Here is a 25,558-nt window from a genome sequence, read left to right as displayed (position 1 = left end):
GATCCCCCATAGATGATGGTGTGGAGGATGCCCGTGGTTGTTCGTGACAGGAGGTTAAAGGTGATGTTGGATGAGATGGTGGTGCAGCAAGCGCTGGTACCATGGAAACAGTAGAAGGCGGAGGAGAAGATGGACGTAGTGGTGTAAGAGCAGGTGGAGACAGTTTAGGGCTAGTGCCTTCTATCTTTATGTTTCTTCCGTTGAGCCGTGGGTAGTTTTGGCCCCATGATCTACTCTTCAAAAGAGTTATTCCTTTTAGGGAGAGTTAGGAGTAGAGGCGGTTTTGTAATTATTCTTCCAGTATCCAGATAGATAGCTAAAGTTCCTTGATTGGCATCAAGATTTTCCTGTAGTCTTTCAAGTATTGACTCAACAGGGTGCTGTTTCGGCTCCAAAGATGTTTTTGCTGTTTTTTGGCAGAAATTGTACTTCTGGCATCAAAGATATGGCCACTGAAGAGATTTTCAGTGCCAATGGTTTTTTGGACTGAACAGTGGATTTCAGAGCAGAGGGTGTTTTGGCTCCGAAAATGGTTTCGGCTCCAATGCCCTTTGGTGCTTTTCAGATGTGGAAGTTAGCATTTTCAGGCCTGGAACAGAGGGTGGCTTTGGGTTCTGTGTGGCCAGTATCTTTGACGCGTTTCAGTGCCTGCTTAGGTGGAGGGACGTGTGCCTGCTCCTTTGCCTGTTTTTGGATACCTCCATGGACTTAGGGCAGCGGGTTCTATAAGCCACTGTTGTGGTTTTAGCGAGGGGTCAATACGGCTTTCATAGAGTACTCATGTACCCTTTGGATGGTGGCAGCTCGTAGTCCGAGTCAGAACCTTGCCCGCTGCTGCGTAGTAGTATGGGAATGTCCAAAGGGACCGTTTGTGCTTTTGCATCCTCTTCTGGCTGGAGCGACTGTTCGCTTAAGATATCAGAAACATCTTCCAATATGTGCACTTGCATGGTAGAATATACCCAGCAGAGTTCCTTTTGCAGCTAGAAAGTCTTTTTAGAACGGAAATCTAGAAAAAGATTCATACAACACCTTGTTTTCTGGGGAGAGGCAGAGGTTACAGACCGTGTGTTGATCCTGCCCGGAGTACTTGCCGTGACACTTGGGACAGAAACTGACGAGTCTTTCGTCGAGTGAAAGAAGATGGTGACAGAGGTAGAAAGAGTTCGAACAGGGCTGGAGCCACGGTGGGCAAATCGAGAATATGAAGGAAGCCAGAAGGTGTTCAATGATGAGATAATATCTTCAGTCGAAAGGTTTTGAACCAGGGCACTAGTAAGGCCTTGTGGCAAGAATCAAAGCTTTGGTCACAGAGCTCCCAGGTCGACACTTCAACATGATGGCAGAGAACAACAATCTAACAAAGGAGCTGATGACGATGCGCAATACAGACTAAAGGAGGAGTCACAGTACCTCATGACTCAGACTTTTTTTTTTTTCCAAGAAAAACAACATGCACATGTCTGAGTCCAACACTGGATGGCAGGAGTAGGCAAAGCATATGTATCTACGGCCAACACCTGCTACGAATAGTCACTTCTGCCTATCCACAGACATCATTGTCTCCGCTTCCTATTTAAGGTAAGCGTCTGCTTATCTGGTGAACAATACTGAAAGCCAGCAGGGTCTCTTGGACCTTTTACACTCCCTATGCTAGACAATTGCAAGTATAGCGTGTCAAATCCGCTCATACAGGAGTTAGTCTCCTAGCTCTACCCTGAAACCCACTCCACCCACAATCAACTCGTGCTGAAAGACATTCAGGCAAAAAAAGAACAAGAGTCCAATTCTAGATAAAGACAACAAGTGACACTTTTTGCATATAACTTATTTTAGTTAGTCTTCATGTTATGGCACTAATGCAACCAATAATTACTATGGCATTGCACAGGAAACAAAAAAAAAAATCAGCCGTGAGGGGTGGTATTTCTAAAATAGTAAAAGGCAATGGGACACAAACATCCCAAAAGTAATAATTACAAACTGCTCATTCACAATGAGAAAGAAACTGGGCCACATGCTGTCGCAGAGTGACTAATGTGAGACATAGGCAGGAAGAGAGACAGACACCAGGGAGAGAGAAGAAGGACGTAGGCAGAGAGTGAGAGAGAGAGAGAGAGTGAGTGAGTGTGAGGGTCTCATAGCGTGGGTAATCACTGTCAGTTTCAGTGAAACATTATCCTTGTGAGGATCGGTGAATTAGGAGGACCGGTCCCTGTAGTGTGTTTAGGTAGTTTCAAGCGAAAACATAAAAAAATCTAAAAGTAGTTATATTTCCCTCGGTCCACTGTATAACCTTCCCTACTATCAAAGCCCGCTTCGAGTTTGAATAGCAAATACACACTTCATTACGGTCAATGGCCCGGTCTCATAATTATTTTTGGTGGGGTGGGGGGAGGGATGTGTGTTCATTGAAAAAACAAAGGTTTTAAAAACCAAAGAAGTTCACTGGAAAAACAAAAACAAAGGTTATATAGTTAGGCTCCCATTTTAAACGTACAAAACCATAAAAATTCCCCAGTCATAGTTATCTCAAGTAACTATAACACGGGCCACCGCTATACAGTTTTTAGTTAAAAATGTTACTGCAAATTTTACATTGACATTATCAATGAAGTTATCAAATATCTCTTGAGTGCTGATTTTGTGGGATAATTAGCAGTGCATGTTTTGGGGCGTTTCCAATCGTAGGCACTAAAGTGCCATTTTTAATCAGGAGACGTGGGAAATGCTGGGTGGAAGGAAGTCAGGAGCTCCCCTCAGATTCCTAACCTTTGCATCACAAATGTGAGGAAAAATGTGTGTTTTTTTAGAAAAATATTAAGGTTTGCAAAGGATTCTGGGTGACAACCTGCGGAGAGCCAACAAGTCGCCCCATCCTAAATTCCCGAGGTGTCTAGTTTAAAAAAATGTACAGGTTTGCTAGGTTTCTCTGGGTTTTTATAGCTTAAAGTCCACAGCTAAGCACTCTGCAAAAACCTAGTCAGTTTTCAGTGGAAAAATGTGGTGTGTCAACAGTGCGTTTTGTTGCGTTTTCGGTAGTGGACACTAGGCCTACCCACACAAGTGAGGTACTATTTTTATCAGGAGACTTGAGGGAATACAGAATAGCGGAACACATGTTAATACCAATTGCCTTTGTCTGTATTTGTGCCTTCTAAATGTAAGACAGTGTGTAAGAAAAGTCACTTTGAGAAATGCCCCATAATTTACGGCTAGTATGGGTACCCTCAAATTCAGAGCAAATAACCACTCCTTCTAAACTCCATATCTTTTGACCATTTTGGAAATACATACATTTCCTTGATACCAATTTTGTACTCTTGCTATTTTAGCAAATGAATTGCTGTATGCCCGGTACACAATGAAAAACCATTGCAAGGTGCAGCTCAGTTATTGCCTCTGGGAACATAGGGTTCTTGGTGAACCTACAAGCACTATGTATTCCTGCAACCAAAAGGGTCCAGCGGATGCAAAGGTATATTGCTTTTGAAAATCTGCCACAGTAAGGAGAAGTTACAGATGAAGACGTAGACACAGATAGCTTTTTTTTTTTTTCAACTCAATTTCAATATATTTTTTATTTCTGTAGGAAAACCTTGAGGGATCTATACAAATGACCCCCTGCTGAATTCAGGATTTTGTCTACTTTTTTAGAAATGTATAGCTTTCCGGGATCAACCACTGTTTCACACCCATTTCAACCACTAACTGGAAGGAGGTTGAAAGCACACAAAATAAGAAAAACGGGTTATGTTCCAATAAAATGCCAAAACTGTTCAACAATTTGGTTTTCTGATTCATGTTTGCCTGTTCCTGAAAGCTGGGAATTTTAGCAGCGCAAACCCTTCATGGATGCCATTTGCATGGAAAAAACAGATGCCTTTCTTCTGCAGCACCCCCTCACCCCTGAATTGTTTCCCCCCAAAAAAGTCCTTAGCAGCGAAGGGATTAAAATTGATCATTACCATCCGAGACCACAAAACCGTTTTAGACACACTAACTAAAGTTTTTAAAGTGATCAGGCAGTTACCTGGATTTCTTGTGGCTGTTCTTTTTGATAGGCGTGTCCTTCTCGCTTTTCTCTTTTTCCACTTTTTCCTTTTCTACTTTTTCTTTCTCCACTTTCTCTTTTTCCTTATCTTTCTCCTTTTCCTTTTTCTCTTTCTTCACTTGTGTAGGTGGAACAAACTGTTGGGTAACCTGTTGTGAAACCAACTGGGCAACTGGCCGGGGTTTTCTGCACAAGAACATAGAGATGCATGAATGACAAAATAACCTGATTTACACGCCCAGACTGCCCATGATACATTATGACGGTTTAGAAGAAAAAACAAAACAACCCCCGCCCCGCCAAAAAAACACGTGATTAACAAAGCCACTTAAAAAAAAATAATACTAAAAAAAAAAATAGCCTTGGTAATCTACGCACTTAGGCTTCACCCCACATTTGAACCAGCAGATTTTAGGCTTTATGCATCAAACATCCTCCTGATTTACTCCTGGAAAAACACTAGATTTATAGTAGTAGTCATAACGGCAAACTTACAATACCGCATATTTTCTAAGTTGTGCAATGTCTGTACGAATAATCATGGACAATAACCCTTCTAATTTCTTCCCCACAGGCTAAATATTTCTCACTTTGAAAAACTTCTGCCTCCACATCGGTGTGAAATAGGTTAGTGTTTTCTACACATTTTGAGGCTTGAAGAATATATGGATAAACCTTTTCTAGCTGTCATACTGTTTCCAGGATCAGAATGGCCATCCAAATATCAGTGAAGGTCTACAAACTTAAGAGTTTGAAGGTATGAAAAGCCACTTTTTTCAAAAAGGCTCTGCACCAAACCCCAAACATACAACCATAGTCTAAGGCTATTAATCTTTTGACTTCTTTGGAACCGCAATGAATCACTACTGGAATACAGGGACTCCCGACGAGTTACTGGCATCAGAGGTCTTTCACTAAGTCATTACTGGAAGCAGTGGATCCACACAAGTAATTTATATGCTTTGAGCCTCATAATATACTCAAACACAGAAACAAGTATACATCAAACAAATGTATAACTAATCAAATGCTTTATTTAATACACATACAAATATAGAAAAATAGACATTTTAATGGGAAGGTTGGTTCTTTTTCTAAAGACAAAACGACATGCTAGACATTAGCACATTACTGTCTTGTTTTGTTCCTAACGTACGCTCTCTCTTTGTCGCTACATACTAGATTCGGTCTGTAGTACTGCCCTATTCCATCCAATAATGCTAAGGATACCAACTTAATTTTTAGCCCCCAAAACCAAATTCCTTCACATTTACATAGTGTTTTACATTTTTTTATTTTGCTTTTATATACCTGTGCTGTATTATTATGGTAATATTATTTAATCTTCCAAACATTCGCGGACTCCCCGAGTAGGCTACAAAACGAATAGCCTATAGTCCCTAAACAGTCATGCATCCAGGTGCTTTGACGGCATCACTAAATGAACACTACTCAGAAGAGAAACGTTAGCAGCCCAATCCAAAAGCAGTGAAGATTAGCACACTTAAATTTCAATAGGTGCCATTCCATCGTGTACCTTCCCCACATTCAGCATTTTACACCCCAAGAGTACACCTCAGAAGTATCTGAAAGTCCTCTCAGGGCCACACCTGGTAAGCTTCGGCTTCCAGTTAGCAAGACTATTCTGCCCATCCACCAGGCTTGCACCATTGCTCTGTGCCCTTCTCAATGCTGTCACTGAGCCCTAAACGGTACAGAGTATCATCACATAAATAAGACAAAATAAGCCTTCTGTATACAATGTTTTGAGGTGGCTGTAAACATATATTAAAGTTAAACAGAGGCAGCAGGCGGTCCTGTTAAAGACAGAAAATGATTACTGGAGGAGGGGGGGGCGTCAGGCTTTGACAGAGCCGTCGAGCAATAATGTCACTTGGCAAGTTTCAAAATTAATATACATACTAGTTAGATAACCTCGCAAAAGCATAAGTATGGTCACCCGATCTATTGCTTCATTACTCCAAACACATCCGCAACCAAGGGCACATCTCATTGGGATGGACAATGCCTCTTGTCAACAAGAGCCAAAGTTAGGACAAGGGTTCCTGAAACTCTTCCCAGTTCACTAACCATGTTTTCTGGTGTTTATGACGCAATATTAACATTTTCAAAAATTATTTTACACTTAAGTTGCCAAAAAACACACATGGAGGACCTGCAGAAGAACAACAAAAATAAACCGGCACTGGCAAAGGCCAACAGGCCTCACCTATACCAGAGCCTTTGGCTATAGCAATGGCAATGTGTTTTTGCCATGTTGTTCACTAATGTGGCTGCTGCTCAGCATGGCTTAAAGTTAGTGGCTTGGAATGTCAGAAAGAAGTGGGGGAGTAGTGTCATGGAGTGGTTTGTCGAATGTCAGAGTGGGGGGGAGGGGGGGAGGAAGAGTAGTGTTGTAGAGTAGAGCAGAGAACCTGGGAGTAGAGTTTAAAGGCAGAGTGTGTTGTACAGTGGAATGGAGTAGAATAGGGTAGAGTGGATTGAGGTAGTGGGGTGGACTGGATTGAAGTACAGCGAGGTGGACTGAACTGGGATAGAGTGGGGTGTATTGGGCGATCTAGAACGGATTGAAATGGGGTGGGGTGTATTTGACTGGTTTGGAGTGGGTGGATTGGACTAGAGTGATAGGACTTAAGTAGGGTGGACTGGACAGGGATGGGTGGTTTAGATTGTACTGGAGTGGGTTGGGGTGGATAGGATAGGGGTGGATTGGAGTGAGGTGGGCTGGATGAATTGGAGTGCGATGGACAACTGGGATAGCTTGAGGTGGATTGGACTGGGGCAGAGTGCAGTTGACTGGACTGGTGTAGAGTGGGGTGGACTGGACTGGGATGGTGTGGAGTGGATTGGACTGGGGTAGAGTCGGTGGACTGAACTGGGATGGCGTGGACTAAACTGGGATGGCGAGGGGTGGACTGGGGCAGAGTGTGGTGGACTGAACTGGGATGGTGGGGGTGGACTGGATTAGAGTGGAGTGGGGTGAACTGGAGTAGAGTGGACTGGAGTTGAGAGGGGTGGACTGGAGTAGAGTGGGGTGGACTAAATTGAGGTGGGTGGATTAGAGTGGATGGAGGATTATATGGGGTGGGCAGATTGGACAGGAGTGTGGTGAACTGGAATGGAGTGGGGTGAATTGGGTGGGGTAGATTGGACTGGACTGGAGTGGGGTAGATTAAGGTGGATTGTATTCAAGCTGGATGGATTGATGTGGTCTTGGGGGGGGAATTGAACTGAGGTGAGTGGATTGGAGTGGTGTGAATTGGATTGACTGGGATGGATTGTAGTGGGGTGTACTGAAGTGTACTGCACGATTATGTGTTAAAGCATAATTTCAGAAATTACACCCAAGAAAGAAATAATGTTGCTTTGCAATATTTAGAACAAGATGATCCTCATCTTTTGATAACAGCGCCCTCAAGCAAAAACTAAGGAAAACATGGGTGCAAAGTGAGAATAAACGACTTTGGAATATGTAAGAAAGTTAGCTTTAAAAAGTAAAAACTTTGCAATTTAGTTTTCCTGCTAGGCATGTTTGAGACAGTCACATACCTTCCGTTTGCAGGGCACTAGAAGTTGATAAGAACAAAATAGTACCTCAATCATGTCAGGAGCAGAGGACAGGCACTGGTTAATTTGAATCAATCAGTGCTTGGTCCCTGCTCCACAGCGAGAAACAGAAATGATGTTAGACCTGCAGTGATTAATTACGAGGCTGTAAAGACTAGTGCCACGCAAGCAGACAAAAGGACCCATAGGGCATATCCAAAGGCTTTGCTCTGAACCCAGGGCCACCTGGGCACAGACCAAAGCCATAGCCTGTAGGGTTTTGGAGTGGGGTTGAGCTTGAAGCGGGCTGTGGCCGAAGGCCATGCCCTGTGCCTACCAGACACTGAGAGGGGTGGTATAGGCAAATTCACACATCACTAATGACATGAAGAATGTCACCATCTCTCACATAAAAGCAGCAGCACATGACTGCATTTTTTTAAACGTCTGTTGACGGGGAAAGTAAACTGTAACTGCATATAATCTATGACAACATGTAGATCCCATTATTATTTCAGCACTAGAAGTATCTTTAAGTCCTTCTAGAAATGCATTACATGGGAGCGAGCCTGTGCAGCCCTTTATCTCAGAATAAGCTAGAATGTGCTGCAACATTGATGAAGTAAAACAAAATAATAACCGCTAGAAGTCCATTGTTGCCACCTAGAAAATAGTTTCAAATATCAATTTGTGCTTTAAAACTACAGGTTGCCAACCTATGAACCAGTTATTTCAAAAGGTTATTCTTTCAATAACCCAAAAAACATGCCACCCAAGTAAGGCTACAGATCGGTTGGCTCAAGCTTTCAAGACCTGATGATATAATCTTAGAAGGCACAGCAGGGGATGGGTGTGGAGCAATAACCAAATATTGAAACCATCCACATTTGAGAAATTATTAGAGAAGCCTACTTGAGAAAGCACACTGAATTTACAACATACAAAACAAAGAAACCTCAGTTTATAGTTCCTATTTATACATTTTCTGTTATTATGGTTCTTGTACAGCAGCACTGCTATCCCAGATGGAACCTGTCTCTTACCCACAGACATCAAGGGCCAGATATATCAAAATCCCATTTTGCATTTTCTAGATAGTGAATTTTAAGAAATCGCTATTTAGGGAATGCAAAATGGTATGTAACAAAATTGCAAATCTCTAATAGAGATTCTTACAGAATTGCAATCACTATTAGGGAATCACTATTTGGGATTGTGACTTCATTCATTCTGAAGGCCGATAGGTGATGTTTGTGCATTACCTCAATTGCAATTTCCTACTAGGAAATTGCAAAATCGGCAAATGCAAATCCAAGGGTGCCGAGGGCCTAGAGGCCACCTTTGATGCACCCCGAAAATAATTTGTGCACATGCAAAGTGCACACATGCCCTAGGGGCATGTGTGCGCTACATGACACTTTAAAAAATATATATTTTTTTTAATTGCACATGGTTACCACCGACTTGGAGTTGGTGGTAATAGCATTTCCTAAATGCCAGTTTCGCATTTAGGAAATGCTTGTTACATATGCTTAGGGAATCACAAATAGGACTGCCAATGCCTTTCACACATTTGAAAAGGCACTTTTGCATTCACAAACGGTGAAATTTAGCAATTTGCACCGTTTGGGAATGCAAAAACGTTTGATACATGCGGCACCTATATTTTGCTAATTTGTGTACTGCAGGCAGCCTGCCTGGAATTAAGCTTGGAATACACTGCAGAATAATAGAACACTGGGGTAAATCCAGGATTCAGTTTAGTCTCTAGTGCATGTGGTGGAGGTGGACAAGTGACTGATCGAGAATAATTGGTCTAGGTGAATAAGCAGGATCAAGAGGGACACCAACACCTGTGGAGCTGCCAATTTAAGATTATGTTACATTGAATTTACTGTTTGATAATTACTGGGCAAGAGGAATTGTGGAATTCCTGAATAGATGTAGATGTGACGTGGAAGGGCTGCCAGTAGGTATTCAACCGGATTACAAATGTGTGGATTTTATGTAAATAAGTGGGTGTTTACATAGGCCCATTACTGATCAATTAAAAAAAAAATTCAAGCCAATGTATGAATTCCACCGCTAGCGATCACCCTGTCTGCAACGCAAAGAAATGTAACATTGACCCAGTAAGAGTCACTTATGGTGATTTTCACCCGTTCAAATAACTGTACTTAAAAGGAAGCCATGGTGCTAATGAGGAACACTGATGAGAAGAGATCAAAAAACAAGTCCTGACTGCGAGCGATTTAAGATGGGGTTTCACCAGAGAGAAGTAGAATCCCTTATCTATTACTGACCGGAGGTGATGCTAGGCCATATACACTACATTAGAGAAACAAGCATTTACAGTTCAACGGGTCTCGCGTTTGCTCATGTTAGAGCTGATCGAGTTGTAAACTCCTAACCCGACTTTTCACCTATCGGGCAAAAGTGCATTTATGTACACAACCCGAAAAAGTGAAATTAACTATGTAAAGCGCTCGGCTTCTGCCAAGCGAGATCGCGCTCGTAAATTAGAGAAAAAGAAGTCCACGAGCCCGATGGAAAACAGCGAGCCTCGCATGTTTTCTGTACTTGGTCGCTGCGCTCGAGGAGGGCTAGCCACCAGAAAAGGCATGACGTATGCTTACCTTCGACTAATGAAAGCAAGCAGATATTAGGCAAGCCCACGAACCAATAAAAAACACTGACGTGAAGTTGACAGGGCTACGAGCCCTTTTCTAAATACAAAAGCATCTTGCTGCGATACGCATGCAACGCAGGCTCGACCCTAAAAAGGGAAATAAATGTATTCCTTCCAAATCCGAATTATAGCTCAAAGGAGTAAACAATTCATATATTTCAAGTACTGAATTAATTATAAGGAGCAAATCGCCTTTACTACTCAAAGGTTTGAAACTACTTCCTTGATATAAAAAAGTAGGACTTATTTCCCTATGAGGGATATGCAAAGGACCACTGACATTTTCCAGGTAAGCTCAAGATTCAAGCGGATTTTGAGCCTGGGAGAGTTATGTAGGAGGGAAGCCTACATAATGGATAATGTTAAGGGGAACAAGTCTTATTGTAGAGTTTAGAGGGCTACAGGGCTCAGGCCACCTACCTTCACAAAGGTTAGCGGGCAATATAATTTCCTGGAATCAAATCAACTGTCAGGTCGAAAAAGTGTGGGAAGCTTTAAGGACCACAGATATGGTCTGGGAAAGTAACTGCACATCAAAATGCAATCTGATAAAGGTGATTACAAGTTCAAACAGGAGTACTTGTCAGCGTCGCCTGGACACTGCATACATCTATTTAAAATGTGGGTATTGTAGAGAAACGGGTGAGATAAATAGGTTTTTTACCTTCCAAATATTCATTAATTATACCAGTTCACAGGTAAGCTGCTGAATGTATTCACTGGAACCCATTAAAGCACAAACAGTAAAACAGAGGCTAAAAAAATATCAAATCATCACTGCCTGGAAAAGGTTTGCATTACGCTCATGTTAGAGGCTTTATGATTTTAGAGTAGAAAGACCTAATAACTCAACCACTGGCTAGTACAGCGGCATTTACTATGTCCAGGTATTCCAGGCTGTTGTAACATTATGTAAGCTATTATTAGCAGAACAACTTAACGATTAGGCTTTTCTGAATGCACTGAGACGACTAAGCAGAAGCACGAGAACTCATTCTTGCAGATAATAGGAAAATGTGTCTTAAGTTACTGGCAAGAACACATGCCTCACTGAACTACTAAAACATAGTGGAGGGTGACAAGCCTGCCTTCACTGCAATGGTAAAAATATAAAGAATGTATCTGTTGCACGAGAACAGAATATCCAATATAAATCAAATTACAAACAGAAATGGAGACGCGACAAAAGCCTGCTCTTTAACGGTAATTTCAAAGCACTCGCCGTTGACGCTTGGGCTAAACTCTGTGCCAGATACCCGCAGCTGCTGCTCGCTCTCCAGTTAAGAACTATAATGACCCAGGCTCAATCAGATGGAAGGATTTACTAAGCTCAGATGACGTCTTCCATGGGTAAACACGCGAACAAATGGTCTCGATGGGCCACGCGACCACTGCTCTTGAGAGGCAGTTCGGCAGACTTCCACTGTGGACGGGCTATTTCAAGTTTCAAATTTATGTTGTAGGTTAAAACAAACTCCGCCATGAGACTGAAGAATGCCCTTCTTTTCAAGGCCTGACAAAATGTAGCAACTTAATGATTAACTTTATTGAAAGAAACTTTCATTGCAGAATAAAAACTACCAATATTACGGACAATATTGTGTAAATGTTAAACTCGTCTAAATGACTACCTATTCATTCACCTCCTTGCTTATATTCCGCATGTAAAAAAAAAAATACTGTCAATATCATCATATTCGGACAAACAAATTGATAAGAGTAATGACAATATACATCCGTGTCAGCACCTACGCGCCCCAGGCTTCAAAACATGTGTGCTATACCCGTTTCAGATACTCTACCACTCATGCTGAGTCTTCTTCAGATGTGTACTTGGGTCATCAGCCCCTTGGAGGTTTTTTTTTTAGAACCTTTAAAGGAAAGCCTGACCTGACCCCCTTGCAGGGATCAGCAAATGTGCCTCGATTGGCTTTTTTCATTTTCAAGACAATCCACTGCTGCATCACGTATGACAAACCCCACAGGTAAGTGCAATGCCATCAACTAAATCAGTGAAAAAAATACAGACCATCCAAGAGAACATCAAGCCGAGCCAGCTTCTCCTTAAACCCACCAATCCCACAATGCTCACCCTACACAACTCTCTCAAAGCTACCTCCTATGAAGATGAAGTTTTATCCCCCTCATTCCTCAGAAACTCTCTTCCCTCTTCTCATCAATGTCATCTCCTACCTTAATGTATTCAAGCACCCTCCAGAAGCACTCAATACAGGCTAGATCCTCCTACTTCTTTAATAATAATTTAAAAAAAAAAACACACATTAGACCCAAATCACCTTGCCAACTGCAGGTCAATTACTCACCCAACCTTTCATTGGCAAGATCACTGAAAAAGGCTACACTCAACTCTAAGATCTCATTAATGCATACCATCTCATGTATGACTACCAATCTTGCTTCAGTTCACTTTGCAGCTTCTCATGAGTTACCTTAAACACCATAAACAACACCCTACTGCCCAAAGATGATGATTGCCCTTTCCTCCTGATATTGCTCGACCTTACAGCCACCTTTGGCTTTGTGGATGAGAGTGGGGTGGTGTATGTCAAAGTCCTGAATAGGAGTCCCTGGCAATGTCCTTCACTGATTCTTCTACCTTTCAAACCAACACAAACCAGTTAATTTACATGGGCACCTCCAGGCCTCAGCAGATCACAATTACTTGTGGAGTTCCCAATGGTTCTGTCTCAACCCCGTTCACCTGCAATCTACACTGAACCTCTTGTCGCTTTACTCCCAGATAAGAGAATCAAAATTATCTACAATGCTACATTAACATCTCCTCCACTAAAGATATCCTACACCTAAAACACTGCTTGCACCTCATTTAGACTTGGATACCCAAAACCTCCCAGAACCTCAACTCCATAAAACAGAACACCTCTTATTATCCAAAACAAACACCCAAAGAAAAGCCTAAATCTGACTCAATCTCATACATCACAACTGCTTCAAGCCCCAACATTCCCCCAAAGCCAACTCACTTGGACTCATTCCGGACCAACTTCCCCTTGGAGTAACACATTGATAAGAAAACAAAGACTGCTTGGTACCAGCTCGCTCTTCTAAAGAAATAGAAACTATTTCTTTCAGAAAGTAACTTTAGAACAGCTGTTTAAGCAGTAACATTCTCAAATATGGATGACGAAAATGACCTCCCTCACCCCCAAAATCCACACTGCCACCCTCATAAGCATCTTACATGTCACAGCACCTCTCACCTGGACCCATCACATCTGATAGAACTCCAAATACAAGTTGCATCATTTACAAAACCATCAAGACCAGTAACCCTGCCTATCTGGTTGCAAGCTCATTACACCTGGTAACTCATGGCACACCTGTAGCCAGGAAGCCATCAGACTGGAGACAAAATGTAAAAACAAATAAAAAAAAAATCCACAAGGCAACAGGCCTTTTTTCCATCTATGCACCTAAAATGTAAATTATCCATGTTTTCATTAGGAATGCCCTTACTCTGCTCCAAATCTGGAGAGAGTTTAAGATGAAGCTTTTAGAAGAATACTATATCATGATGAATTAACAGTATACCATCTGGTTCCAGAAACCTGCTACCTCTCTAATCACTTGCTGATAATATCCTGGACTGTAACTGTGCACAGCATTCCGCTGCATTTTGACTAGGTTTTCCCTTTAGAAATAAAACACACATAAGCAAGTTCAATGCAAACAGTTAAGACTGATGAAGTGCTTCACGAAAATTCACTGGTCGCTGGTATAAAATCTTTGCACACAGAAAAACAATTTGCGGGTCAGATGTAATTTTGATTAGTAGTGTCTTTCTAGGTGGAAAGCCTAGCCATCTTTGGTGTCCGATTGTTTTTCTGAGTGTTGGCAAAGAACACTGTGCTCTATGGGGGACCTCATTGGGCTTCAAGGTTTAGGGATTTCGAACTTTACCATGGTTAAATATCAGAAAGAGGGTTAATAATTTGTGACGTTGTGATGCTATTAATTGTGTTTGACCAATGACTGTGTTTCACCACTGCGCATATTAGTTGCTCAATGTTCACCAGTAGCACATTATATGTTTTGTTCAGTTTAGCCACCTATTGGCTTTGACATGGCATTAGCCATTACATTTTGTATTCAGTTCTGCCGCCTCTTGGCTTTGTCATGCTGTATTCAGTTTAGTTGCCTATTGGCTTTGACATGGCATTAGCCATTACTTTCTGTATTCAGTTTAGCCGCCTATTGGCTTTGACATTGCATTAGCCATTACATTCTGTATTCTGCCTATTGGCTTTGACATGCTGTATTCAGTTTAGCTGCCTATTGGCTTTGACATGACAGACATTACATTTGATATTTAGGTTAGCTGCCTATTGGCTTTAACGTGGAGTTAGACATTGCAGTTGAAACATCGCAGATGTCTGTATTCTTCCAAGCTGTGTTTTTCCACAAGATGAACCAAGCTGTTTTCTTCACACCAGACTAGACCTGATAAGAGAGAGTACATTTGGTGTTTTCCTTTCTGCTCAGGCTTGGGAAGAGGAGAAGTCTAGGAGATCTGGCCAGTCTCCAAAGGCTTGCGTAGTTTTCTCGAGTCTGAGAGGAGGGGGCACGCTTTTGTAAGGATGACTCGGGCTACAGTGAGTTAGATTCGAATCTGCTTGACTTCAGGCTGGAACTAGGCGCCAGTTGCCAGTCTCCCGTTTGGGTAGATAATCTCTTTCTCGCAGTTGACCGGAGTCATCAACTTGCAGACCCCAGAAAGATGAAGCTGAGTTAGGCCCTGCCGCCTTGCTCAAACGGTGATGAATTTAATTTTTTGCTTTGCTAATGTAATCATATAAAGATATACATAATCTGCTGTGTACATTGCAACTGAGAAGTACTGTGATATATTTTGTTTTCATTGCTGCGACTACTTTTACTCTTTTGAACGTGTGCATGAAGTCTAGTAATTCGTCTCTCAAGAACTTGTGGGTGGGGAAGAATTAACAACAATAAAGGTCTTCTTTGAACTCAGAAGTGCATTCCAGAGAGGTTCTGTAAGCTCTGATACGAGATAAGTAGGAAGGCAGAACATTTTGGTACCAGAAGTGGGGTCGAATTATAGATTTCTACGTGCACAATTTAAAAGTGTAATTGTTTTTTGTTGTTTAGAGAATTACAGAAGCACGGCAGACCATGTTTGAAAATGCATGTGTAGTTAAACTGCCTGATGGTGCTGTGAGAAATATGTTTTCTTTTTGTGATAAAGCGTATTTAGAAAATGTGCCTTTTGAAAGAAATGATGTTCCTTTTGTTTTTGACAGAAGGGTTTGGATACTTTTATCTGCTTACAGAAAAATGCAGGAGAAATGTAGGCAGTTGGAACATGAAAATAAGAATTTACGTGAGCAAATTAGCCAGAATACATTAATGCAAGATAATGCTGAAAGTTATAAAACTGCTGTTTTAGAAGAATCTGTCTTTTCCCATTCCAGGAATGAGAGGGTTAAGACAGCTGTGAGCCAGTCTGAGCCTCCGTGTGAGCCAGGTTTTTTGGCAGTCGAAGTGCATTCCTTAACTGATAACACGGAGCGGAGCTCAGAATGTGATTTACGAGGTAATATCGCAAAATGTGCAGTTACTGGCACAAGTAAAACGAAAGATTTTAGAGTTTCTTACTGTTTGCACTAAGCAAGAGACACAGAGTTTCATTTGCTTGTTTGATTTTTGGTAACAGAATAGCCCTCATCTGAGTGAAATCCTAACACTTTGGTATATGGTCCCTAGGAAAAAATATAAGCAGCTGCGCGCTTGTGATTTGGCAAATGAAATAATTCAGACTTTAGGTTTTTGCGCAGTACAAGAGGGAAACACTGATTTACATGTAAATCAGGAACAGGGGAAGAAAAGAGTGTCCCTAGCTAGGATCATACACTGGATCTGGTACATGCAAGACAGGGCTAGAGTACCACAGGTAAAAGAGTCACCAGTGAAATTGGGTGCACCATTTGAATTCGTGTCCACTGAGGATAAAAAGCATGTTTGTTTGACTAATGATTTATTGACTGAAATGTTGTTTTCTGGCACAGGAGAAGGAACAGCGTTGTACAATGTGTGTCAGATTTTAAAGCAAGAGCTGCTTGAGATGTGTCATTTTTACACTGATTCTTCGTTCACTGCCAATGGTTTAGCCGTTTGGTTTTCCACATGGCTTGTACATAACTGGTTCAATTCCCTTGCAGATGTTAATGAGAAAAATTCAGAGAGAGAAGTGTTCACCCAGAATTCTGACGTAGTGGGGATGGCTAAGTGGGTGCACCAGAAATGTGAACAGCTGGGAGAAAAAGCCACTTACAGGTGGGCAGAGAGGAGCGAGATGCACATTCTCCTAGATTTGATAAAAACTCTGCAGCACGCACAAGAGCAATCTGTCCCGCAAGCAGTCACAGAGAGAGGAGAGTTACCAGGACAGATGTGGCAAATTGATCAGGTTTTAGGGCGAGTGATTGCTGCAAATTACCAAGGAGAAATCAAAATTATGTTGATAACTGGAAAATAATCTGATTCATTCATACAAATTGGAGACAGAATGGCCCAACCTGTCAAAAGTGCAGTGAATGGAGGTTTGGTAAAGAAGGAGTCTGCCCCAGCCCTTCTGACAGTGCAAGAAAAGGGAAGCTGTGGTGCAGCAGATAAAAACCTCAGTGCTGAGGTGTGGGTTGAATCCCCAAATGACCCTCCAGAACCTGCAGAAATCATAACAAAGGGCCCTAAAAACATCCTGCTGATTATAAAACAGGGAAAGGAAGAGGAAGGGTACATTTCAAATGACATATGTTATTTGAAAGAAAAGTCATACTTTTTTCTTTTGCAGATCCTACCACGTTTCGCCACTGTCCCAGAGTGTGCTGTGTGGTCTCCCTTCGGGTGTGTGCGTGTGGGGTCGGGGAAGGGACCGAACCCCCAACCTGAACCTGACTGAGTAAAGTACGAGCACCATGGATCCATTTTGCGCAAATGGCGCCTTCAGTTCAAGTTCAACTTGTTTGATTGCATTCTTCCACTGGAACTAAGCAACCTTAACAGTTAACTGTCTGTGTTTTTTCGTGTGGAACTCTGACTTTCGCTTACATTCCAGCAAACCTTTCAGGTGGACTGTGCACCTTTACATGAGTAGAACTCATGCTACATCAAATTGCTATTTTAGAGACACTATAATCTCATTCAGAGTATAAAAGTTTCAGTCTTTTCTGTGTAGATGTCTCTGATGTGAAAGGTTATGAGATCTATATGTTAATCCATTTCCATTGCTTTACAGTGATTGCTTTTATCATTCAAATCTGACTTGCTGATGTTTTTTTGTGGTGATTTTTTTTTTTTTTTTTTTTTAAACAAGAGATATGTGAAACAAAAATTCATTGGTCATAGGGTGGAATGTGATGCTATTAATTGTGTTTGACCAATGACTGTTTCACCACTGCGCATATTAGTTGCTCAATGTTCACCAGTAGCACATTATATGTTTTGTTCAGTTTAGCCACCTATTGGCTTTGACATGGCATTAGCCATTACATTTTGTATTCAGTTTAGCCGCCTATTGGCTTTGACATGCTGTATTCAGTTTAGTTGCCTATTGGCTTTGACATGGCATTAGCCATTACTTTCTGTATTCAGTTTAGCTGCCTATTGGCTTTGACATTGCATTAGCCATTACATTCTGTATTCTGCCTATTGGCTTTGACATGCTGTATTCAGTTTAGCTGCCTATTGGTTTTGACATGACATTAGACATTACATTTGATATTTAGGTTAGCTGCCTATTGGCTTTAACGTGGAGTTAGACATTGCAGGTGAAACATCACAGATGTCTGTATTCTTCCAAGCTGTGTTTTTCCACAAGATGAACCAAGCTGTTTTCTTCACACCAGACTAGACCTGATAAGAGAGAGTACATTTGGTGTTTTCCTTTCTGCTCAGGCTTGGGAAGAGGAGAAGTCTAGGAGATCTGGCCAGTCTCCAAAGGCTTGTGTAGTTTTCCCGAGTCTGAGAGGAGGGGGCACGCTTTTGTAAGGATGACTCGGGGCTACAGTGAGTTAGATTCAAATCTGCTTGACTTCAGGCTGGAACTAGGCGCCAGTTGCCAGTCTCCCGTTTGGGTAGATAATCTTTCTCACAGTTGACCGGAGTCATCAACTTGCAGACCCCAGAAAGATGAAGCTGAGTTAGGCCCTGCCGCCTTGCTCAAACGGTGATGAATTTAATTTTTTTGCTTTGCTAATGTAATCATATAAAGATATACATAATCTGCTGTGTACATTGCAACTGAGAAGTACTGTGATATATTTTGTTTTCATTGCTGCGACTACTTTTACTCTTTTGAACGTGTGCTTGTAGTCTATTAATTTGTCTCTCAAGAACTTGTGGGTAGGGAAGAATTAACAACAAAGGTCTTCTTTGAACTCAGAAGTGCATTCCAGAGAGGTTCTGTAAGCTCTGATACGAGATAAGTAGGAAGGTGGAACAGACGTGGGGGCCCTTTGCAAATTAAAAAAAACACATCCTGGCTTTGTCTCATTACAAGTCTCTGTGAAACACTCTTCAAGTTATGGCACAAGCAGCCGGCAATTCCTCAGGGAAATGCCTGTTAAATCTGAAGCAATGCTTATCATTTTAAAGTTTAAGAAAAATACACACCAATAACATTTCCAAATCCAAACCAATTAAAAAAAAAAAAAATCTGCAAAAAGATGCCATATATGATTAAAAGCAAATAAGGGGAAATGAGAGAGAGAAGTTTTTTTAAAGCAAAAAAAAACAACAACAAAAAAAAAAAACTAGAAACAGTAAATAGTTACTGAAAAAGTATAAGATTATGGTGGACCGGGACCTATGCATGACTTCAGACCAAATACAATACACAGGAGGTTGTATACATCTAGCTTGTCTCCCTACTCATAGTTTTTACCTTCGGATTCAGTCTACTTTTTGAAAGGTAAAATCTTGCAGCAGGGCACTGTTCAAGGTTGAAGCTGGCAAATGCCCCTTCAAGTCAAAAACGCTGTCGTCAAACTCCAGCAGAAGCCATCCATTTTGGTGATAAAAGCTCTGAAAAGGACAAAGGTGGACTCTATCACTGAGGTTGCTTCTCTAATGGGATAAATTTGTCACTTCACCATGGCCCAGGATTTTACTATTGGACTTCATGACTTTTCTAGTTCACAACTTGAAGCTGTGGACGGGCAGTGTTCCATAAAGCCGCAAGGTACAGCAGAAACTGTTTACTGCACAACAAAAACCTCTCAGCAGAACACACCTAGTTTATGTGTCCACAACAAATACACCTCCTTTCTGGGCATGTCTCGACACCTTGTCCTCTAAAAGGTAGAAAAGTCCCACTTTTCGCCACATGCTTAGAAAGTTTCTCCTGGTCACTCTTGCAGTCCGGAGGTCCTCCGAGCAGGCTTCAAGGAACCAGGTATCTCTCCAACCTGGGGATGGAAGGGGGGTGTTTAAGGTGTGTGTGAGGAAATGCTGAAGACTGCTATCTACTAATGCAGCCAGGGCCAGAACATACACTGATGAGCAGAACATATCAGCTCTCTCAGAAGCCTCTTAGTGATAGCAGAGGTGCCAGAGGTAAAGTGATGATGGCCCTTCAATCCGTACAACAGTGAAAGAAATAGGAGTAGCAATTAGCTTTAAAAAAGTGATGTTTGGTGAGATGCAGTGAAAGTTGTTTGGCGTTCTTCTCTGATATTCATCCTGACACCTTGGTGAAGAAAGAACTGATGGCTGTCTACGACAAAAGGGTTTTGAAGGTCCACATTGCATCAGTGGGCTTTCCTGTGAAACATGAAGGAAAGGAACGTATTTTACCACAGTCATCAGAAGTCACGTGAAGGGGCCTTTTCCATAGACTGAGTGGCTTCTGACTTGTTTGGATATTAACTTTGGCCGGTTTTATTTTATGCTACAGGGTGGGACAATTTGTTAAGCCTGTGGCTGGTCGTATGAAGAATTCTCCTCCAGGAGGATTAGTCTATAACTATGAATGCAGTCTATCTGCTGTTCTCTTCCTTCCCCTGTGTAGGCCAATTAAGGCCTCCATGAAGGTGGAGCAGTGATTTAACTGAACCACATGATATATTAACACTTTCTACAGGTAGAGTTATTTTCTGTTATTAATAGGGTGCTTGATGAGTGATTCTTTTGAGACTCCGCTGAGAATTTTGGCAACAAAACATACTTAAACCTACAAAGTCATTGGTCCCTGGAGAATAATGGGCATATCTAGTCTTTCAGCAAAAGAGTGCCACTGCAGCTGGATGGATATCATGGGTACCTTCAATTAGTTCTTTGTAATGTGAATGAATGTCTCACCAGTTTCTTTTTGAGTGCTAAGATCTTGGAAGTCCCATTTGGAAATTTTGCTTTGGCTACAGAAGATTTTTGGTTTACTAGCGTTCAATTAAATTCCTCTATTAATCCAAGGATCGATGACATGAAGTTATCATACTGTTTTGTCATACACTGAATTTCAAACTAGTCACAGAAAACTGCTTACTCTTAAAGATATTGTTTCCTCCCTCCGTTCTGTCAACTGTAATGGTACCCTTTAAAGTTGGCACACTTCATTTGATGAGTAGCAGTTTGATTTGAAGTTTAGGCACACGTTAATTTTATAGTTTAGAAAATCCTCCAGTTCCTTTACTCTGTGAAATGCTTCTAGCCTTTTCACATGTTCATTGACAAAGATGCCTACCATAAACCATTATCAGTTCAGGTAAGTAAAATCCTAGAAGAAACTAAATGTTGCTGGTCTTGAAAATGAACAGATATACTGCTATTGAGACTCCTCCAATCGTGTATACTAATAACAACTGATGACAGTCATTAAGTTCCTTGGTGATTTAAGGTCATCACACTAATTGTACTCAATTGCAAAATTAAGGTATGTTGCTTTAGAAACTATCTGAATCTTTCTTGAAGGACACTGCAACCCCAACCATAGACAAGGTCATGCGCCTTGGTCATTTCTTCTTCATCCACTACCATGGTAAAAATCTGTAACTACTTCCTTCAGGTATACTTGCTGTGTGTAACAGACTCCTAATAAGTGGTTTGTGTCACTTCACAAACACTCCACAAAGTTCCTTGAGAGTTTAATTTCACATTCAGTAGGTATCTGCATTTCAATCATCTTGGCTTGTCATGTTTCTGCGGTGTAGGTTCAGAAATGTTATTCATGATGTTAATCATGCAATGCTTTAATGTTGAGCTGTTGTGTCTTTCAGTAACATTTAACATGGCAATCAACACAAAACCAATTTGTAACTGCCACTGTCAGTGGAATATACACTATGGATATTAAATAAGGTCTGAGAACTACCATCTATTTGAATACACCATGTCAATGATTGCATAATTTTGCTCTGCTGGTAACCAGAGGTAAATTATACTGTTCAATGTGTTATGTTTGGCATTAGATACCAGGGTATCGCTTAAACACCACAGGGATAAGATTACACACTAAAGCCAAGGTACTATTTTTTTTTTTATAAATGTATTAATTGTCTAGCTTCAATATCAGCTTCAAGGTCACTTCAGGCATTCTTTACATTCCTTCAGGAATCCATATGACACGTTTTGTTATATGTAACAAAGAATAGCTGATCATAAGTGTGAGCAGCTACTGTAAAATGTTAGCACATTGAATGAAAGCACCAGCGTTTCAGTCTTTGTGGTGGGAACAGGTTCTGTTCTCTCCTTTCACTTGAGGCTTGCATTATCGGAATAACTCACAGTTGCAATGTCTCTTCTTATCCTACCCATAGCCCTTTAATAAAGGGTTCATACAACACCGATTATGGTATGTCTGCATTGGAGAAGTCCTCTGGGGCGTGTAAAACACAAGAAGATTTGAACTGCTGTGCATCCGATTGACGTTTGCTTTAAATCTACGCTTAGAATGCTCTTCTCTCCAGCTGAGGAAACAAAATTCCTCCAAGTGTATAAGGGGCACTGGCCTACAAAAACCTAATTCTGAAAAGCTGAACGCATTCCATTTGTCAAGGACACAGCTGGACCGGTCCATTTACTTCGATCAAGTGCATTTATTGTGCCATGGTCTGCTAACCTGTCCAGCTCCTCTGCTTTCTCTCAGTGCCTTTACAAAAGCTCTAATTCTCTTCAACGTTGCTTCTTAACTTGGTCTAAACTGGTAGCATATTTGGACACACTTTAGTTAACCCAATGTTTCCTGAAAGAGTTCTGAAGATTTCATTATTAAAGGATTTTTATATTTTTTCCAATTATTTAAGAGATGTTTAAGAACATACAAAGGCTATTTCTTCCTATTTCGCTATAACAGTGACACCTATGAAACGGAGCAAACAGCCAAGTCAATTCCTCCATGTTATTTTTCAAAATATAGGCCCTCATTATGAACACGGCGGTAAACATCGTTGACCGCTGTGGCGATGGCAAACAGAAGACCGCCATTGGCGGTGAACAGAAACCTACCATATAGTGATGAAAAAAATAATAATCAGAAACTGACAAATCTCCCTGCCACCAGTCACCGCCAGGACTTTGTCGGCAGAAATGCTGGACCTCCCACCCCGCCAGCGGCGAGCACACAAACACCCCGCCCTCCAAATAATGAAACACAAATCACCGCGGCTGTCAGTGGAAGCCAAACTACCATTGGCGGTACAGACCGCCACGGACGGCAAGTGGACCCAACAGCAAGAAATGCATACATTGCCAAGTTTGAAACCCACACACCTGACACACATCCACAACACTATAAAACACTCACAGACACCCCCCACCCCCACAATCCTTTGCAACGAAATTAGGCCAACTTATACAGAGAACCACAGAAGCAGACACTGAACGCCACAATACATACACCCAACCACACAAGAGCACCCTCACCTAGATCCACACAAGACACCATTCACAACACTCACCATGGCACCCCCCAAACACCCACGCTTCATAGAAAGGGAGCTAAGGACCATGGTGGATGAGATCCTGAAGGTAGAGCCACAATTATTTGGGGCACAGGTCCAGCACACACCCATCGCTAGGAAGATGGAACTATGGCAGACAATAGTCAACAAGGTCAATGCAGTGGGACACCATCCACGCACCAGGGACGACATCCGCAAGAGATGGAACGACCTGCGCGGAAAGGTCAGGTCCATAGCATCCAGGCATCACATTGCAGTCCAGAAGACTGGGGGAGGACCTCCACCAACACCACCCGACTACACTGACTGGGAGGAAAAGTACTGGCCATCCTGTACCCTGAGAGACTCACTGGACTTACTGTAGGAATGGACTCGGGTAAGTAATCTACAATTACCCCGTATCCATCACACCTGGAATGCATGCACCACCTCACTCCTCCAACTACCAACAGTACCACAACCCCCACCCAGGCCACAATCACTACATCCAGTTCTCCTGTATGCCCACAAACCCACTAACAGGCCCACATCCCTCCTCCTGTGCACAGCCACCCACCCCTGCGAGAAATCACAGTGGCCTACAGCACCCACAATGCACCTCCACATCCTAAGCAAAAAGCAATGCTAACCTGACGAAAGCATCCTGCATGGCCCCAAAGAGTGAAAATCTGCACTAAACTGCCCAGTCCTGTGCACCCCATCTGTAACAGACATGTCCATTCCCCCCAACAGGCAGCACCACCCATGCCACCCTGACGGACAGGACAAGGAGTGGCAGTGCCCCACAGGGAGACAGAGGCACCTCCCAGGACACTGGGGATGGAACCCTGGACATTGACGATCACCCTGGCCCCTCACACAGTCCTAGACTGTCACCATCCAGCAGCCCCACCCAAGATACCACCGAAACCCCTACCACCCAGCCAACATCATCAGCCCGGGGCAACCGTCCCCACACCGGTGTATCCAGGCCACAGACTGTTGGAACACATGGACAGAGGCCAAGTCACCCCCCTACCAACAGGCAGGAAGATGACGGCCCCAGTACAAGTGGTACCACCAGACCTGTGCAGGGGACACAGGCACAGGGTGGGTGCTAGGCCCAGTGGGAGGGCATGGGGCCCAGGGGGGAGGCGACAGCATGGATGCTGCAGCCCAGGGCGTGATATCTTTCCTGGGTATGGTGATATGCTCCCAGGACCTCAAATTGGCCCAGATAGTAACCAGAGCAGAGTCAAAGGATGCAGTTGGAACACCACCAAGAGGCCATGGAGCAGTGGAAACTGCACAATGCCACAATGGCCAGCATAGCAGGTGCGCTGCTGCACATTGTCCCAACACAGCCTGAGGCCCACACAGACCAGGAAGCCCCTACTACAGGCCAGGCTACAGACCTGACAACAACAGCATCAGCAGCCACTGCACATGTTTCACCCTCTCAGGACACACAGGGGACATCCATCTCAACCCGTACAGACCAACACCAATATGGCACTGGAACACCGGCCAAGACCAAGGACCCCTCAAAGAAGTGACTCTGGCAAGAACTGCCCTCCAAGTGTCCCACTGAATCAACGACCAAACCGTGCAAAAACTACAACAAACTCCTGTAAACATAGATGGACCTACCACTACTGCCAGCAAATGCTGCGAGCATGTTGCCATATTGTACAGCCACCAGTAGCCCACTCCCATCACTGTAATCTACATGATTTAACCTCCGCACCAAATAAAACACCAGTTCACCTGTTACAATGTCCCCTGTCATTATGTTGAAACAAAGTGAAGTATGGATGCAACTGTATGATAACTCATTTATTATCTAAGTAGCAGGAAATGCACCACATGCAGTTGTGCCTACAGATGTGTTGAACTATTATACTATAATGTAACCTGTCCTATGCAGACCTGGTCACAGTGGCAATGAGTATTGACCCAACACCCACCTAGATGACAAGGCACACTGACAGTATACTGCACAGACAGCAATCTCATCCAATTGTCCCACAGAGTTACTGGAAGTAGAGTTGTATCAGTTGGGTCCTGGAATTTACATCTTCCCCCTCCTCTTCATCACCATCACTCTCATCCCCTCTCTGAGGAAGCTGGTCTGGATATACAGCACCCTTCTCCTCCAAGAGGGGGATAGAATTTCTCACAGCCACGTTGTGCAGCATGCAGCAGGCCTCCACTATTCTACACACCTTTTCAGGCCCATAGGCCAGGGACCCGCCAGAGATATGTAGGCAACGAAATCTAGCCTTCAGGAGACCTATTGTGCCCTCTATCACC

General features: G+C 42.5%; 1 protein-coding gene across 2 annotated transcripts in view; it reads right to left on the bottom strand.

The window, feature by feature from the left end:
- YAF2 (YY1 associated factor 2) overlaps positions 1 to 25,558 on the bottom strand; it is a 125,361-nt gene that overhangs the window by 13,300 nt on the left and 86,503 nt on the right. For both annotated transcript variants that reach the window (XM_069228852.1, XM_069228853.1), the window contains one exon: positions 4,034 to 4,240. In XM_069228852.1, coding sequence (XP_069084953.1) covers positions 4,034 to 4,240 — 207 coding nt within the window. The remainder of the gene's footprint in view (positions 1 to 4,033; positions 4,241 to 25,558) is intronic.

The sequence above is a fragment of the Pleurodeles waltl genome, chromosome 4_1 (genome assembly GCF_031143425.1).
Source record: "Pleurodeles waltl isolate 20211129_DDA chromosome 4_1, aPleWal1.hap1.20221129, whole genome shotgun sequence".
Taxonomy (NCBI): domain Eukaryota; kingdom Metazoa; phylum Chordata; class Amphibia; order Caudata; family Salamandridae; genus Pleurodeles; species Pleurodeles waltl.
The sequence above is the reverse complement of the archived record's forward strand: the minus strand, read 5'-3'. Positions and strand labels throughout refer to the sequence as shown.